Raw genomic sequence first — 17,352 nt, 5'->3', positions numbered from 1 at the left:
TGTTCAACCTTGCTAAGCCTGTTTCCTCGTCAATAAAATGAGTATCCTACTTCATAGAGTGGTGGTAAGGATCAAATGAGATAGTGCATGGGAAGTCCTCAGCCTAGTTCTTGGCACATAGTAGGGCCTCTATGAAGGTTCGCATTCCTCCTCTGCTTGATGTTATCATCTGCCCCCAGACTGCAAGCTCTGTGGGAACAAGGGCCTTGTCTGTTTTGTTCGGTGCTATAGCACAGCCCTGGCTAATGGTAGGTGTCCAATAATTATTTAGTAAGTGAATGAGCCCACTTTCCAACTTCACTTCGCCCACTAGGCCCTGCATTATGACCTAGCTCCTGCCTGTCCATTCAGCTCATCCCCTACCTCTTTCTCCCCTTCTCCTTGGGATCCAGCTACACTGCCTCCTCCAGGTTCCCTCCTGCCACAGTGCCTTTGCACTTGCTGTTTCCCCTGCCTGAAACAATTTCTTTACCCCATACCCACCCATAACCTCTCCATTTGCTTAGTTTATTTCTACTCATCCGTAGGTCTCAGGTCAAATGTCACTTTCTTAAGAAAGCTACCTCTATTCCCTGATTTACGTTGGGACACCCCTCTATACAATCTCATTGGACTCTGAGCTTTTCATTTGAGCCTTATCACAATAGGAATGGTGCCTGCATGAATGTCAATCATATCCCTGTGACCAAAAGCCCGTGAGGCTCAGGACTAGGCCTGTCCTGTTTACCATTGAATCTGCAGAGCCTGGCACAGTGTAGGCACTCAATAACCATGGCCTTGAGTGAATAACTGAGTGCCAACACCCATTTTACAGAGGGATTGAGCCACGCATCCCCACCCAACACTGTGGAAGTCTGGACTCCATGTTCCACTCTCTTTCCAGTGGAAAGAGCAACTTCCGTAATGTTTTGGTTGGTAAAGAAGAAGAGAGAGGGGCTTTCCTGGCGGCGCAGTGGTTAAGAGTCTGCCTGCCGATGCAGGGGCACGAACAGGACACGGGTTCGTGCCCCGGTCCGGGAAGATCCCACATGCCGCGGTAGCGGCTAGGCCCATGAGCCACGGCCACTGGGCCTGCGCATCCGGAGCCTGTGCTCCAGGGAGAGGCCACAACAGTGAGAGGCCCGCGTACCGCAAAAAAAAAAAAAAAAAAAAGGAGAGAGAGAGAGATTGGACTCTTAATTCCCTCCAAGCATGATTATGTCACGGCCTCACTCATTCATTCAGCAGACCTCTCCGGGGACATCATCTGAGGGTCCTGGGTACTTGAGGGGAAGCCCACAGAGCCCCTAGCCTCAGTGGGCTCCCATGTCAGTGAGAAAGCCAAAACCATGGCAAAAATACGTTTAGTCCAAAACAAGAAAGTGATCGATGCCAGAAGAAAAGGAGGACGACAGTCCTTCTGGAAGACCTGAGGGAGAGCCACCCTCCTGGGGGACCAGGTCGGGGATGGGATGGGGTCTTCTAGCAGGAGGGGCCTTAAGAGAAGAGTAAAAACCTCAACAAGTGGAGAAGGAAAGCAAAGGGTACTCCAGGCAGAGGGCACAGCCCAAGCAAAGGCAGAGAGGTGGGCAAGTCAGGGAGTGTTTGGGAACTAGGGTTCAAGGAGAGTAGAGGAAGATGAGGTGGAGAAGAACTCACAGACAGGTATCAGGAGATGTGTCCCTGAAGGATCATTGCAACACTTCTTACAATCCCCAAAGATGGAAAACAACTTAAGTGTCCATCCACAAAAGAATGGGTCAGTAAACATGATACTCACAACCACCACACTGGCAAGCCGCAGAAAGGTGGATAATACCTAATGTTTGGGAGGATGTGCATCAGTGGTAGGGCATAAATGAGTACAGCCATTCTGGAGGGCAGTGTGGCATTTTTCAGGGATAAAAAGTGTGTGCGTGCCCTTCATCAAGGCAACAGCACACTAGGGTGTTCGTTGTGGCACTGTGTGTGTCAGTGCGGAGAAAAAGGGAACTCAAGCACCCACAACCAAGGAGGAGGACGTATGAAATGTGGTGGAAGCGGTTACAGGTTCTCTGGAGCTTCCAGGAGCAAGGAACTAGAGGTACACAGAGGATGTGGATAGATCCGAGGAACATCGAGATGAGAGAAAAAAAAAAAAGTGGGACATTAACACAACTTACAGCACAATAATATTATGTGGCTTATCCGTATCTACTATCTACTAAAACTAATCATACCCAGCAATCCCACTCCTCGGTATTCACGCCACAGAAAGGATACATATGTGTGTGTACCCAAAGACATGCACACGACTGTTCATATCCGCGCTCTTTGTAACAGCCCCAAGCTGGGAACCACCACAGCTCCACCAGCAGCAGAATGGCTTAACTGCTGTGAGCCCTCTGATGGAGTACGCTTCAGCATCGAGAGTAAGTGATCTACAGCCACACCCAGCGATAGAGACAGATCCATGAACAAAATGTTGAGCGAAAGAAGTCAGACATAAAAGAGCACACTCTGTGTGATTCCATTTGTATAAAGTTCAAAAACAAGCAAAACCGATGTATGGTGTTAGAAGTCAGAGTGGTGGTTACCTTGGGGTGGCGGACGGGAGGGCTTGGAGGGCTCTTCTGGGGAGGGGGCTGCTTGATCTGTGTGCTGGGTACTTGAGTGTGTTCAGTTTTTGAACGTTCATAAACTATAGTATACTTAAGACTTGTGCACTCCTGTGTGTGTTATACCTTAATAAGAATTTTTTTTTTTTTTTTTTTTTTTTGCAGTACGCGGGCCTCTCACTCTTGTGGCCTCTCCCGTTGCGGAGCACAGGCTGCGGACACGCAGGCTCAGCGGTCATGGCTCACAGGCCCAGCCGCTCCGCGGCATGTGGGATCTTTCCGGACCAGGGCACAAACCCGTGTCCCCTGCATCGGCAGGCGGACTCTCAACCACCGCGCCACCGGGGAAGCCCAATAAGAAATTTTAAAATACATAAACACATAACACAACTACTATGCATTTTTCAAGAAATCACAAATATTTAAGGACATATATCAAACACAGTAGAGAGGGTTTCGGTGAGCTCAGAATTGAGTGGGGGTGGGGGGAAAATAATATAAACAAGAGAGGGCCTTTGAAGACTAACTCATGATCACGTGCTAAGAGCTGAGAGGTGGGATTAATTCAACCACCTGTACTTTACTGCATGAAAAATAAATGTAAAACTTAATTTAGGAAACTAGGTAAACAAATGAACTCTGGTGCTTATAGACTATAGAATACTCTGCAGCAGTCAGGGAATAGGAGAGAGATCTAAATATACACATCAAAGATGTCCAAGAGCAAACAGGCTGCAGAGTGATCATTTGTGTGCAGTGCCTTCCATCCCACCTCCCTACCCTGCCACGCACATAATAGTCTTACATATGTTCTCTGGGTTCCTAACTACATCTTTAAATGAACATCATCACACACCCAAACTGGGACTGTGGAGAGAACTGAGATGGGGGAGGGGTGTCAAAACGGAACTTTAGTCTTCTCTGTAATGTTTTCATTTTCAATAAGAAGAATCTATTCATGGAATTTTACATGAATGGATTTAGTATTAAAGGTAGTAGTAAAGACCAGCTCACGGGCTTCCCTGGTGGCGCAGTGGTTGAGAGTCTGCCTGCCGATGCAGGGGACACGGGTTCGTGCCCCGGTCCGGGAAGATCCCACATGCCGCGGAACAGCTAGGCCCATGAGCCATGGCTGCTGAGCCTGTGCGTCCAGAGCCTGTGCTCCGCAACGGGAGAGGCCACAACAGTGAGAGGCCTGCGTACCACAAAAAAAAAAAAAAAAAAAAAAAGACCAGCTCAGGGAGGCCGGGAATGTTCTGGGCTTGTATTATCTTTGAGGTCACTTTTAAGATTTTTCAAGTCAAGCCTTGGGACCATCTGTTGCCTGATGAAATTGAGGTGCAGGGAGTTAGGACACAGGTCCCCCCTGGCATCCGCATCTGGCTTCATGACCTCGGGAGGATCCCATGCCCTTTTTGGGCCTCAGTGTCCTCATCTGCCCAATGGGAATCAGATTTCTTCGTTCCCTGGGGACGTGGGAGGATGAAGTGAGGGCATGAGGAGAATCACATGAATATAAGGGATTATTCTCTGGGTCAGGGGAGGAGAGGGAGTGGAAGCCTCCCCTCCACCTGCCAAGCCCACAAGGCACAAAGGAAGCAGAGGGAGGCGCTGGGGACCACCCAGGAGAGCAAACAGCCCATCTGTGGGACAAGGGCACGCTGTCAGCAGCTGGGAGGTCTGGCCTGGACCACTCGCAGGCCAGAGCCCCTGGGGCAGCCACCCAGGCTGCCTGGAAAATTGGGATATTGAGCCAGCTTCCTGCTACTCCCAACTCCAGTGCAGTCACAGCCCTGTCACCTCTCCAAGCCCCCATCATCACCCTCCCACCCCCAACACACACACACACACACAGGACCGCACCATACTTGCCCTTTTTAGCCCATCCTATCCCCACAGCCAGAGCGGTTTCACAAGGTAAAACCCACTCACGTCCCATGCTTGCTCAAGGCCCTCCAGTAGCTTCGTATTGATCTGGGAACAAAATCCAATCCCCTTACCTTAACAAGGCCTGGCATGACCTGCCGCTCCCACCTCCACCTCCAGCACAGGGGTTAAGAGCCTGGCCTCAGAGAGATCTGCCTTGGTTAGAATTCTGGCTCTTTTCCTCATTCATTCATTCAAAAATGCTTATTGAGCACCTACTGTGGGCCAGGTAGTGTTCTAGGTATTGAAGATACATCAGAAGCAAATAAGACAAAGATTCCTGCCCTCATGGAACTTCCTTTCTAACAGAGGGAGATTAACAATAAATATAAGTAGATTAAATAGCATGCTGGAAAGTGATAAAAACTGTAAAAAAAAAAAAGTAGAGCAGAGGAAGTTGATCAGGAGTACTGGGGTGGTGGGGGGTTTATTTTTAAATAGAATGGTCAGGGTAGGCCTCACTGAGAAGGTGAAATTTAAGCAAAGACTTTTAGGAGCTAAGGGAGGGAGACAAGAGGACACCAAGGGAAAGTAGAGGCAGAGGGAGCAGCCAGTGCAAAGGCCCTGAGGTGGAACTGCACCTGGCTGGTTTGAGGAGCAGCAAGGTGATGGGGAGAGAGGTGGGAGAGGCTCAGAGAGGTAGGGCAGGTCATGTAGGGCCTTGCGGGCCTCGGTGAGGAGTTTGGCTTTTACTGAGTGAGATGGGAGCGTTGGAGGGTTCTGACCATAAGGGAGTGGGGGAGGCAGGACAGGGAAGGAGAGGAAGCCAAGTAGCACTTGCGGATGTCGTGTGGGTGGCTGCTTCAGCCTGACTCCATGGGGGAACTCTGGAGCATAAGTTACACCTCAGAGTTATCCACCCACACCCCTGCCAGCATCCTACGCAAAGAAGGTGGGCTTTCATAACCCTGAAATGATGAGCTACAGCTTGGAGGAAGGGTGGGTCCCCCCAGAAGGCTCCAGCAGCCTGAGAGCAGTCCTCCCGAAGGAGAGAAGTGGGTGCTGGTCACTGAACACTTACCCAAGGGTGGGGCGCACAGAAACAGTCAAAGGAGGTCCAAGGGGAAGGGGTGCAGCATCATTCTTATTGCCTCCAGTCCCCAAACACCAAAGCCCCAGTAGTTACAGCCCTTTTGGCCTGGGGCAGTGGGTGGCTAAAGATGGGGCATACCCTAGTGTGACTAGGTAGAATTTCCTGGTTAGGAAATACCGAGGGTCCACCTCCACCTGAGTTGCAGAGGGTTCCATGCTCTGCAACGTCCCGATAACGTGGCAGTCCAGCCTTATACACCTTATGGGATGGGGAGCTAGTTACCCTTGGGTTAGATCTGTTCACTTTTGGATACTTTGGGTTTTAGAAAGTTCTGCTTCATGTTGAGCCCATGGCTGAGCACCGACTGTATGCCAGGCACCATCCTAGGTCCTGGAGACACAGCAGCAAACATGACAGACAAGGTCCCTACCCTGAGGAACTCTCAACTGGAGAGGGAGATGATTAGAGAAAAAGATGGTGTGGTAAGTGCAGAGGTGTGGGTAGCCCAGGAAGCTGTGGGGGCCCCGAGAGGACTCTTGACCTTTGGGAGGAGGTGACACCAAGCTGATAAGTGGGGGACATGTAGTAGTTATACAGGTACAAAGTTTGGGAGAAAACGAATCCAGGCTGATGGAAGAGTGTGTGCAAAGGCCCGGAGAATCCCACCAGTGTTCACTATCTCCATTGCTACCCTCTGTCCAGCAACTATCCTCTCCTGCCTGGATGACTGTAACAGCCCCCTCGTGGGTCTCCCACAGAGAGGCAAAGAAGCTGGGGTAGGCAGCCACTAGCTCCTTCCTCTTCTTTGTTGAGGGCCACTCCTGTGGATGTTAACTCACCTGCATTCCCCACTCAACCTGCATCTGTGAGCAGGGAGAAACAGGAAGCCACAGGCCTGTGCTGCAGTACTTGCAGGCCACCCCCAAGGAGGGCCTGGCCATGTGGGCGGGGCACCTATAGGCCCATCTATAGGCCCACAGGCTCCATGCCTCTTTCCCCTTTCTGACATTACTTCCTACTCTGCCTGCCCCCCCCTTCCCCCCACATTCTGTTCCACCTACACTGGCTTTGCTGTCCTTCCAACTTGCCAAACGAAGGCTCATCTCAGGGCCTTTGTATTTGCTGTTCCCCCTGCCTGGAATGCTCATCCCCCAGATGCCCACGTGGCTCACCCGCTCACCTCCTCCATATCTCTGCACAAATGCCACCTCTTCAGAGAAGCCCTCCCTGACCACCTTATCTCAAGTCGTCCCTGGTTCATTCCCTCTCCACCTTGCCCTGCAGTGTGCTCCATAGCACTTATCACCCACCACCTGACATGATATAGTTGCTTGTTCACGTGTTTATTGCCTGTCTCTCCCACCAGACTGAAAGCTTTCTGAGGGCAAGGACCATGTCTGGTTTTTCTCACAGTGGAATCCCTATAACAGGGCCAGGGCAGTCAATAAATATTTGTGATTCTGAAACAGGAGCCCTTCCAGGTCTGACTGTCCCAAAGTCTTAGATATGCCCTCCCTCCCCAACATTGCCAGTGGCCAGGGGTGCCCTCTGAGGGCCAGTCACAGCCAAGAAGCTGCCAGTTTGGGAGACTTCCTCAACCCTTCCCCACCCGGGCCCATCTGCCAGGGGTCAGGGGTCAGCCTGGTCCAGCCCTCTTTGAGCCCCAAGATGGAGGAGACCCAGTCCTGGGGTCCAGGCCCCACAGATGCCTGGTGAGGCCTGTTTCTCCTTTGGCAAATGTTCCCCCTTCCTTCACAGGGCCTGCGTCTGCGTTTCTGAACCAGAAGGTGTTTACACAAAACATCCTGGGTTTGGCGACAAATTCACCCTCAATGAGGAATCCTTAATGAATCTCCTTCTTTCCCCATGCCAGGTGGCTGCAGGGAAAACTAGCTCTGCCTCTAGCAGTTGAAGGAAGCCAATGGCCATGCAAAGACGGGGTGCTACTGCGACTCCTGGGGCCACGATTTAGGGGAGGGCCTTTTTTCAGGGTCCGGAGACAGCTGCGGTCTGGCTTGCTGTGTGACAGGGCATTGCCCTTTTCCCTGCCTTAGTCTGCAACTGTGAAGTGTGTAATAACCCATCCCCACAAAGGTTGCTGTGAAATTCAAGTAAGGCAAGGGGTGTGAAAGGTTACAGTGGCCAAAAGGAGAGAAATAAAAAGCTGGACTCAGGGAAACAAGAGGTCAGAGCTCTAGTACTGGGTCTGCTCTTGACTTTTTAAAGTCCTCACCACTCTCTCAACCTTGGTTTTTGCAGCTGTACAATGAGGTATTGGGCTTGAAGATCTCTAGGGAACCCTCTTGTTCTGAAGGGCCGCCACTTTCCACCTGCCTGCCTCATCTTGGAGGTCTTCCCAGATCCTACAGCCCACACCAATTCACTTTCCAGCACTTACACAACTTTCTTCTGAGCTGGCACTCACTGCCCATGGTTTTCCAGCCCCTTCCTTGGGTCTAGGTCAGCTATTCCGGACATTGGGCCTAACACAGGGGCTCAATGAACATGGGGGTCAAACTGAATTTTAAAAGATTCCTGCCTCCTTCCAACCCTGAGGAAAGACAATGAGGGGGAGTTTTATTCACTCTCATTTTATAAACTGGAACCTGAAGGTTAAAATAAGTCACACTGCCACATGGGCCTCCTTGGTGTTCCTCAGGCAGGGAGGGGAAGAATGATTTGATTTCTCCAAAGCACTATCACTGCCTGCCATAGTATATAATTATTTGTTTTGTCATTAATTGTCGATGTTTCTCGCTAGATGAAGTTGCACGAGGGCAGGGACTTTGTTTTGTTCACTGCTGCAACCTCAGCCCCTAAAACTGCCTGGCACAGGGCTTCCCTGGTGGCACAGTGGTTGAGTATCTGCCTGCCAATGCAGGGGACAGGGGTTCGAGCCCTGGTCTGGGAGGATCCCACATGCCGCGGAGCAACTGGGCCCGTGCGCCACAACTACTGAGCCTGCGCGTCTGGAGCCTGTGCTCCGCAACGTGAGAGGCCACGACAGCGAAAGGCCTGCGCACCGCGATGAAGAGTGGCCCCCGCTCGCCACAACTAGAGAAAGCCCTCGCACAGAAACGAAGACCCAACACAGCCAAAAATAAATAAATAAATAAAATTTTTTAAAAAACTGCCTGGCACAGAGGAGGGGCTCAAGAACTGTACGAAAGGGAGAGGTTGAAAGGTTTGTGCCTGCAGGGGGCGCTTCAGTCCCGCCCCCAAAGCTAGGCCCCGCCTCTCGCGTCCGCCCGCCGCGCGTGCATTGGAGCCTGCGCGCCACCGTTCTTTTTTCAATTGCGCATGCGCGCCGGAAGCCCTGTCAGATCGGCGAGTGCGCGGACCGAGCCGCAGCGGAGGTAGAGCGGAGGTGGGTACGGATCGCGGCCGAGTCGAGTCGGAGCAGGTGAACACCATGCTGTCGCCCGAGGCGGAGCGGGTGCTTCGGTACCTCGTGGAGGTGGAGGAGCTCGCCGAGGAGGTGCTGGCGGACAAACGGCAGGTAGGAGGCCCGTCCGCGGGGCTGGGGCCCGGGTTTGGCCTGAAGGCGAGCGCCTGGAGAAACGCGCGTGGTTCAGAACTGGCTCCAGCTCGGGCTCGCCGTGAGTTGACCTAGGCTTGTGGGCCAAGGGCTGTGACGACAGACTGGGCGGTTGTGAGATCACGTGGGTCAAATGCGTGGCACGGCACGGAGTGGGGACGTGGTAGGAGCGTGGGGCCCTGGCCATGGAGGGCCATGTAGACCTGCACAGGGAGTTTGGGTCTGGTTCTAATGGAAATGCCAAGGGTTTTAAGGGAGTTCGTGGTGGGAAAAGATGCTCAACATCACTAATTATTAGGGAAATGCAAATCAAAACTACAATGAGGTATCACCTCACACCAGTTGGAATGGCCATCATCAAAAAATCCACAAAAAATAAATGCTGGAGAGGGTGTGGAGAAAAGGGAACCCTCTTACACTGTTGGTGGGAATGTAAACTGATACAGCCACTATGGAGAACAGTATGGAGGTCCCTTAAAAAAACTAAAAACAGAACTACCATATCACCCAGCAGTCCCACTACTGGGCATATACCCTGAGAAAACCATAATTCAGAAAGTCACATGTACCCCAGTGTTCATTGCAGCACTATTTGCAATAGCCAGGACATGGAAACAACCTAAATGTGTCTGTCGACAGACTACTGGATAAAGAAGATGTGAGATACATCCACATGTATAATGGAATATTACTCAGCCATAAAAAGGAATGAAATTGGGTCATTTGTAGAGATGTGGATGGACCTAGAGTCTGTCGTACTGGGTGAAGTAAGTCAGAAAGAGAAAAACAAATATCGTATATTAACACATATTTGTGGAATATAGAAGAATGGTACAGATGTACCTATTTGCAGGGCAGGAATAGAGACACAGATGTAGAGAATGGACGTGTGGACACGGGGGTGAAGGGGAGGGTGGGATGAATTGGGAGATTAGGTTTGACATAAATACACTATCACGTGTAAAATAAATAGCTAGTGGGAGCCTGCTGTATAGCACAGGGAGCTCAGCTCGGTGCTCTGTGATGACCTAGATGGGTGGGATCGGGGACTGGGGACGGAGGTCCAGGAGGGAGGGGATATGTGTATACATAATAGCTGATTCACTTCATTGTACAGCAGAAACCAACACAGCGTTATACTCCAAATAAATAAATAACAAAAAGTTTAAAAAAACAGTAACCTGTGTGGTGGGCCCGGTTCCTGTGTACGTTTTTCAGAGAGGTGAAATCACATCGCTCATAGTGGACAGCAGGATTCACACCTGGGTATTCGGCTTCAGAGCCAGTGCTGTCAGGCAGTATGCTGTACTGCCTGCTCACTCCCTTTGTAGCTGTTGGGCTGTTACCACCATCTCAGTGCCAACACCTCTGCTGTTCTGATGCAATATTGCTGGGTTTTTCATGATACTAGGTCAGAATCAACCGGAGGAGCTTGCCAGGGAGTGGTTTGCACTCTCCCAGTGATTCTGAAATGCCCTAAAGCTTGAGAGCTAGTGCTTCAGTGGATAATAAAATAATGACCTATCTAGTCATTAAACGTTTCCCCAGCACCTCCTCTTGGGGGAGACACCTGGACAAAGCATTGTTTTTAAGGAGCTGGAAGCTGAGTGGGGGAAGAAATACCTTCACACATCAGTCCATTTTAGGCAGGACATTGGAATTAACCTAGGAATGATGGCTTGTCTCTGTTAGGTTTTAATAGCCCTGGTCTGTTAGGAGTACAGGCTGGGGTAAGAAGTAGCTGAGTTCCTTTCTGCCCCTGTGCTTTTCAGATTGTGGACCTGGATACCAAAAGGAATCGGAACCGGGAGGGCCTAAGGGCCCTGCAGAAGGATCTCAGCCTCTCTGGTAAGCCTAGACCTCCTCGCTGCAGCCCAGGAGGCCTGTTCCGTTTTCCTTCTAAGGCCTTTGACTTGTCCCTGATAGAGACTGGGCAGGAGGCCACAGGCATGTAGCACAGCCCGTGGAGATGGGGGAGACGGTATTGCAGGTCTGACATAGACTGTGGTTCAGGGTTTCAGCAGCTACTCTGCTTTAGTTTTCTCTATGGTACTTCCTCAGTAACAGGTCGTTAGCGGCCAGCTTATCAGTGATGGCACTGGGAACATGCGGGGGGTATAAAAACCCCCAGCACGTGAAAATTGTGAATTGAAAATTCACAATGTGAAAATTGTGAGAAAGCTGAAGGAGGAATTGGACATGGGGTGGGTTTTGGAGAAGGGGATAGTGGCTCTTTAGATGAGGCCAAGTGGTTGTGACAGAGTAAGGAGCAGGGGAGGGGTGTGTGATGAGGCTGAAGAGGTGGGCAGAGGCCAGGCCATAATGAAGGGCCTTGGGGGCCAAGGGTTTAAAGTGCACCGGGAAGCCTAAAACCTTCCAGTTTCTTCTCATCTCACCCGAGTAAAATCCGGAGTCCTGCAAGACCCCATGGAATTCAGACTTCCTTGAACTCTCCCACATCATCTCCTCTGCTCTCCTCCTTACTCATTGGCTCCACCCTCGCTGGTCTCCTTGCTGTTCCTAACGCCCCGGCACATTACTCATCTTTGCTGTTCCTGGTTCCTCTGCCTGCCTTGCTCTTTCCCCAGGTGTCTGCAGGGCTTACGCCCTCACTTTCTTTGGGTCTCTGCCCAAATGGCACATAATCAGTGAGGCTTTAGCCGACTGCCTGGTATAAATGACAAACTCCTCCCCTACTTTGGCATTCTCCATCTCTCTTACCCTGCTTTAGTTTTCTCTACGATACTCTTCAGGGTCTGACAGATCATATCTTTGTTTATTATCTTTTTTGTTTATTGCCTCTTCTCCACTATAACGTAAGCTATGAGGGCAGGAACTTTGTCCTATTCTGCTGTGTTCTCAGCATCTAAAACAATGCCTGGCATAAAAATATTTGTTGAAGGAATGACTGTTTGCCATTTCAGAAGACGTGATGGTTTGCTTTGGGAACATGTTTATCAGGATGCCTCACCGTGAGACGAAGGAAATGATTGAGAAAGGTAAGGCCTCCTGGGCAGGGGTCAGGAACAGGTTCCCCCGCACCCCCCAGCCTTGGTCTTAACCGAGAACCGAGAGTCAGGCTTTCTTTGGGCAGCAGCTTGATGAGAGGCGGCTGTGTGCATGTTGATCCGTGCTCTGCCACTGAGTTATTTCCTCATCTCTAAAAGGGGGACACTTCTACGTAGCACAGTTGTTGTGAAGTTGAGATAAAACAGGACGCGTGCCTAGCGCAGTGCTTGTTTATCAGTGAGGAATGAGTTAGACTGCAAATAACAGGAATCCAACAAATTGAGGGTTAAGGAAATAGAGTTCTGTTCTTCTTATGTAAGAAGTTGTCCAGAGATGGGCAGTACAGGACTGGCACAGCTGTTCAGCAGTGTCACCTTAACATGTTCTCAGGGTTATTATGTCATCATCGAAGGTCTCATGTTTGAGTGCCAGGCTGGAGAAAAGGCAGAGGGTTTTCTCCATATATGGCCTTGCCTTCTATTTTGAAAATAAGACGGTCCGCCTCAGGGACTTCTGCTGATCCCTCATTTGCCAGATCTAAGGCACATGCCCACACGTAGCTGCCGGGGAGCCTGGCAGAGGAGCTCTTATTGTTCACATCCCCTGCAGTAGCAAGTGGGTTGAAATGGACGTTTGGGAAGAGTGAACCTCTAGGGTCTGCCACAGCCTGGATACACAACATATGTTACTCAAATCTCGCAACTACGTTCCTGGAGGCTCTTTGGAGGAGCGTCATAAAGGCAAAAGGTCAGGCTACAAATGGGTTCTTGGCTGGGAAAAGGTCAAATTATGCATGTTTTCTGTACCCCTGAAAACATGTGGGCCAGGAGGACCAACAAGGTTGCCTCTGTCTCTGAAAACAGGGTATCTCTATCCCTATTGAAACCGAAATTCTAGCAAAGGAAACTAGGTCCGCTTGGAGGAGAAGCTTCCGGCTGTCTTGTTGAAAACCGTACACTAATATCCTGGTTATAAAATTAAGAATTGTCATTGCACTTGGGTGGAGGCTGGAGGCCACTCAGACTAAGCTTCCGCAGGGCATCGCCTGCCTGGGTTCAGGATCCTCAGCTCTCTTAGCCCACAAGTGTGGTCTTGTCACCGACATAGAGAAGTTCTGTGACATCATCACCTCTGGTTCTCAGGGATGGACCCAGGCTAAACAAGCTTGTGTGAGACTGTGGTTCCTCATTTACAGTGAGAACCAGAACCACTGCCCGGGCCAGAGGCTCGGCTCGTTAGGGCGTTCACCCATCAGAAAGAATGGAAGTCTGTGAAGAAGACAGGAATGTCACTCACGAGTGGATGAAAACAGAGCTGGGGGAGTTGGTTGGGTGGCACCAGTCAGTTGCACTACTCACGGCACACCTGCCTTTGGGTGCAGCCCGTCCTGTAAGACACCGTCCTGTAAGACAGCCTTCTCTTCACAGCCGTGAATTATGTCAAGCGTGAGCGCTAGGCTGCATGTTGACTGTTCACGTATCAGTTACCACAATCCTGCCTTTGTGAAAACCCCTGACCTTGATGAATGTGGGGTTGTGAAATTCCTCAGCCACCTATTTTTCCATCCCTCTTAGGGTAGGCTGGGTCTAGGTTCTTTTTGTCCTTACATTTGAATTTTCCACAATTTCACTGTGGGAGGGTGACCTAAAATCCTGGCGTTGCCTTCCCCATCCACTGGCCAGGGTACTTTGCATAATGAAAACAGTTCGGTGAACTGTGAGTCAGGGGACTGGTGTGCTCAGCCCTGTTTTGGGCTCACTCAGGGGTCGGGGCAGGTCATGTCCCTTCTCTAGCCTTTAGTTTTTTCCTCAGCTGGTCTCCGAAGTCTTCTTTTCTTTCCCACATGCTGAGACCCCTTGCTCTCAAGGGGGCTGGGGAGAGGCTGGCATCCTCAGATCTGTCTATAGTATAACCTCATCTTGTTTGCATCTCATTTTTCAGATCAGGAACATCTGGATAAAGAAATAGAGAGGCTCCGGAAACAACTGAAAGTGAAGGTCAATCGCCTGTTTGAGGCCCAAGGTATTGGCCTGGGGGCTGGGGGTGGGGCTGGAAACCAGGAGGGGAGACAACCATCAACACGGACTTTGAAGGCAGGGGTGGGAAGCCCCTCTGGGTGGGCAGTGACCCGGGCAGCTGGTGAGTGGCACTGGAGCTGTGGGCAGTGGGCAGGGTTGTCTCGAGCCGCCCAGAGATGGAATGGACGGGAAGTCTGTGGGATCTTATTCCTGTCACAAGTTGTTTTCAGGCGCCAGGAATGGCCTGGGATATCTCACATTTATGCCAGGGCATGGTGTCGGGACTGGGATAGCTCTGACTAAGGGTCAGAAGGCCTCAGTCAGGTGGTCCAGGTTAGAGCTGAATTTCTAGGTAAACCAAACCACTCCAGGTTGGTCACAGTCTGGTGCAGATCTGGAGGTTTCTAGACAGCAGTCATGACTCTGCAGGTTCTTGGTGACTCAGGAGCAGGTGTCGATGCACATTGTTCAGTGCATTGCAGAATTTGAGGTCCATTCCTGTCAGACCTCAAGGCCAAGTGTTTGGCAGCATGAATGCAGTGTAAGCCCCTTTCCCAGGCCTGACTCCAGGGCCAGCAGGTTGGACAGCAGGAGCCCCGACTCGCTGATGAATTGTCTTCTCTTCCTAGGCAAACCGGAGCTGAAGGGTTTTAACCTGAACCCCCTCAACGAGGATGAGCTTAAAGCTCTCAAGGTCATCTTGAAAGGATGAAATTTAAGAACCAAAGTGGGGGACCTAAGACCAGCATCCCCCCTGGGATCATGGAGGACCTAGAACTCTCCAGCCTTGACACCTGCAAGGACAGGATCTACTCTGCAAGGGGACAGTTGTGAGGAATCTGGCCATAGCCCTTGTACGAAGCTTCTTTGTCTGTAGCACTTGGCTATTTTGTGATGGCAGGAGGGAACCCTCAGCCTGCCAGTATCTGCCGGGCCTGACCACTGGGGCTGGGTGGACACAAGGCCCATTGACAGGCCCTGGCAGCCACCAGGAGGTGGGAGGGGGCAGCGCTTGTGGGGGTGTGAGAATGACTGCAACAGGCACTTCTCAACAATAGCCTGCTATTGAAAGGGGCCCCGGGCAGGGGGAAGAGTGGGAGCTCATTCCAGCATTCCTCTCAGAAAGAGAGAGAGGCATTTTCAAGCAGTGTGTGTAACGGAATTGGAGTAAAGCAGGAGGCTCAGAGGCTCCTGTCCTGAATCAAGGACAGAATCTTGGTGCTTCATGGTCCGCCATAGGCAGACGCACAGTCCCCCTGCACTGCCTCCATTTGGGCCCATCTTCCTGCTTGCCCCCAGGACAGCCCAGAGCAGGTGCTGCTCATCAGCCTGCTGCGGCTGCTCTGGAGTCAGGGAGGCCTTGCAGAGTCCTGCACCAGAGGTGGGTGAGGGGCCGCGTCTTACTGTGCTGCACTTGTGCAGGGTGCGCCTCCACCGGCTCTGAAAGCAGGGCCCGGGCCAGTGCTGCTCGGAGTTCCCATCTGCCCTCGGGGTCTGCGATCCTGATGGGAATGTGCCGTGAGGGGTGTCTTTCGTGTGCCTCGAGGGCTCAATAAATGTTACCTACGTGAACGAATAGCAGCTTCTAGTCTTCACCTCATTCAGTCCTTAATTGCCACTCCTTTAGGATACCATCTATGAAGGGGCAGTGGTTCCTCCTTGAATTGATGTCAGGATTAGATAGGCAGTAACAGCAGAAGGTGGCAGGATGGAGAGGGCACTCCATTTGGTTCCAGCCAAGTTATATGGGGAATCAAGCTGGCATGGCCAGATCCTGTGTTTTCTTCAAGATAATCTAGAAATTTAGATTTTTAGGTTGAATCCTCTGTTTTTTAAATACTGCTAATTCAGAAAATTTTTTACAACTTGGGTGTTGGCCAACAAAACACTTTACCTAAGTCAAATTTGGCCCAGACCTATGATTTTGCATCCTCTTGAGTTTTCTTAGTAGCATTTGCTGGGTTTTCCCCATAATGGCCCTAAGAAGTAGGGAGGTGGAATTGGAAACTAAATGTCTGTCCACAGTAGATTAAAGAAATTGATAACTCCAAATAGTGCAATACTATACAGCTGTAATCAAGAATGAAGAAGCTCTGAGCACTGATTTGAAACAAGCTCCAAGATACATTAAAGTGAGAAGTAAGGACAGGTGTCTAATCTCATAATTTGTGTGCAAACAATTATGTGGTTCCTTTGGAATAGAAACTGCATGGTGGGGCACAGGGTGCAAGGGAAGGACATGTTGCTGTTGTATATTTGAAAATGGGGAGTTGTGGTGTTCACTTTGGTTGATGCTGTCTAGTATGACTGCCTGGCTCGCAGTTGGTCTGTCTGAACATTGCCACTGCTTGTCTAGCTGAGGGTGGATGCTAGGCCAAAGAAGAGCCAATCAGATTCTTTCTCCTGGAAAGATGTGGAATCCATGCCTGGGGTTGTCTGGGCTTGCCCCAGTCCCAGGGATGAGGGAAGTCCCCACACTCTGGAGGCAGGAGGCCCGGAATGGCCTGGCTTCAGGGGCTTCCCAAGGCTGGCTGATTCACTTAGATTTCCCAGTATTTTCCTTCCAAAAGCCCTCCCCACTTCTCCCCTTCCTTTCCTTCCACAGTCAGATTCTTGCAGCCAAAAGAACTGTCCTGAAAGAGGGGAGAGTAATAGAGGGAGCTGACTAGGGTCCTTGGTAGGTTGCCCTGGAGCAATTAGCCACCAGCCCACTCTTGCTGCAACTTCTTTTCAACCTAGAGGAGGCGTAGGAATGTGGAAAATGCAGACATTCTTACTTGTGCCCAACTCCCCAAGCCATCTCTGCCTGCCAGCCCAAGGCTTTCTGGTCTAAAAAGCTCAGCTCCCAACCTCAAACAGGAAGGTTCAGAGAGGCACCTAGGTCACCCATCTGACTTCGATAAGTGCACCTTTGCAGAGACTGTCTCTAAGTAGCTCTGTCTTCCTGATCCTTACCTTGTCCGTGGGTTCCCTGCCATGCAGTCAGGGTATTGTAAGGAGGGCAAGATGCATATAAGGCTCAGGCCTTCCCCAGACCCCCAGTAAACACACAATCTAGTAACTGCTTGCTTTGCAAACACAGCTTAAGTTGCATAAACCCTGAACCCTTGCTCCTGGAGGAGCTTTTCAACACTGATCCCCCCGGGGAGACATCAGAGGGTCAAAGCCAGGAAGATTTGGTTGCAGCCAACAGCATCCCCTGAGCCAAGCCTGGAGCCCGAATAAAGACTGTGATCCTTTATTAGATGTGAT

The 17,352-nt window shown here is 50.8% G+C and overlaps 1 protein-coding gene across 1 annotated transcript; it reads left to right on the top strand.

Annotated features, from left to right (window-relative positions):
* Positions 1-8,859: 8,859 nt before the first annotated feature.
* PDRG1 (p53 and DNA damage regulated 1) lies at positions 8,860-16,217 on the top strand. Its single transcript, XM_082670644.1, has 5 exons — positions 8,860-9,034; positions 10,846-10,921; positions 11,998-12,072; positions 14,024-14,104; positions 14,730-16,217. Exons 1-5 carry the CDS (start codon positions 8,948-8,950, stop codon positions 14,810-14,812), a joined length of 402 nt encoding a protein of 133 aa, XP_082526770.1. The 5' UTR covers positions 8,860-8,947; the 3' UTR covers positions 14,813-16,217.
* Positions 16,218-17,352: the final 1,135 nt, after the last annotated feature.

This window comes from Grampus griseus, assembly GCF_964374135.1.
Source record: "Grampus griseus genome assembly, chromosome: 14".
Classification (NCBI taxonomy): domain Eukaryota; kingdom Metazoa; phylum Chordata; class Mammalia; order Artiodactyla; family Delphinidae; genus Grampus; species Grampus griseus.
Note: the sequence above shows the minus strand (reverse complement) of the source record. Positions and strands in the feature narration are given on the sequence as shown.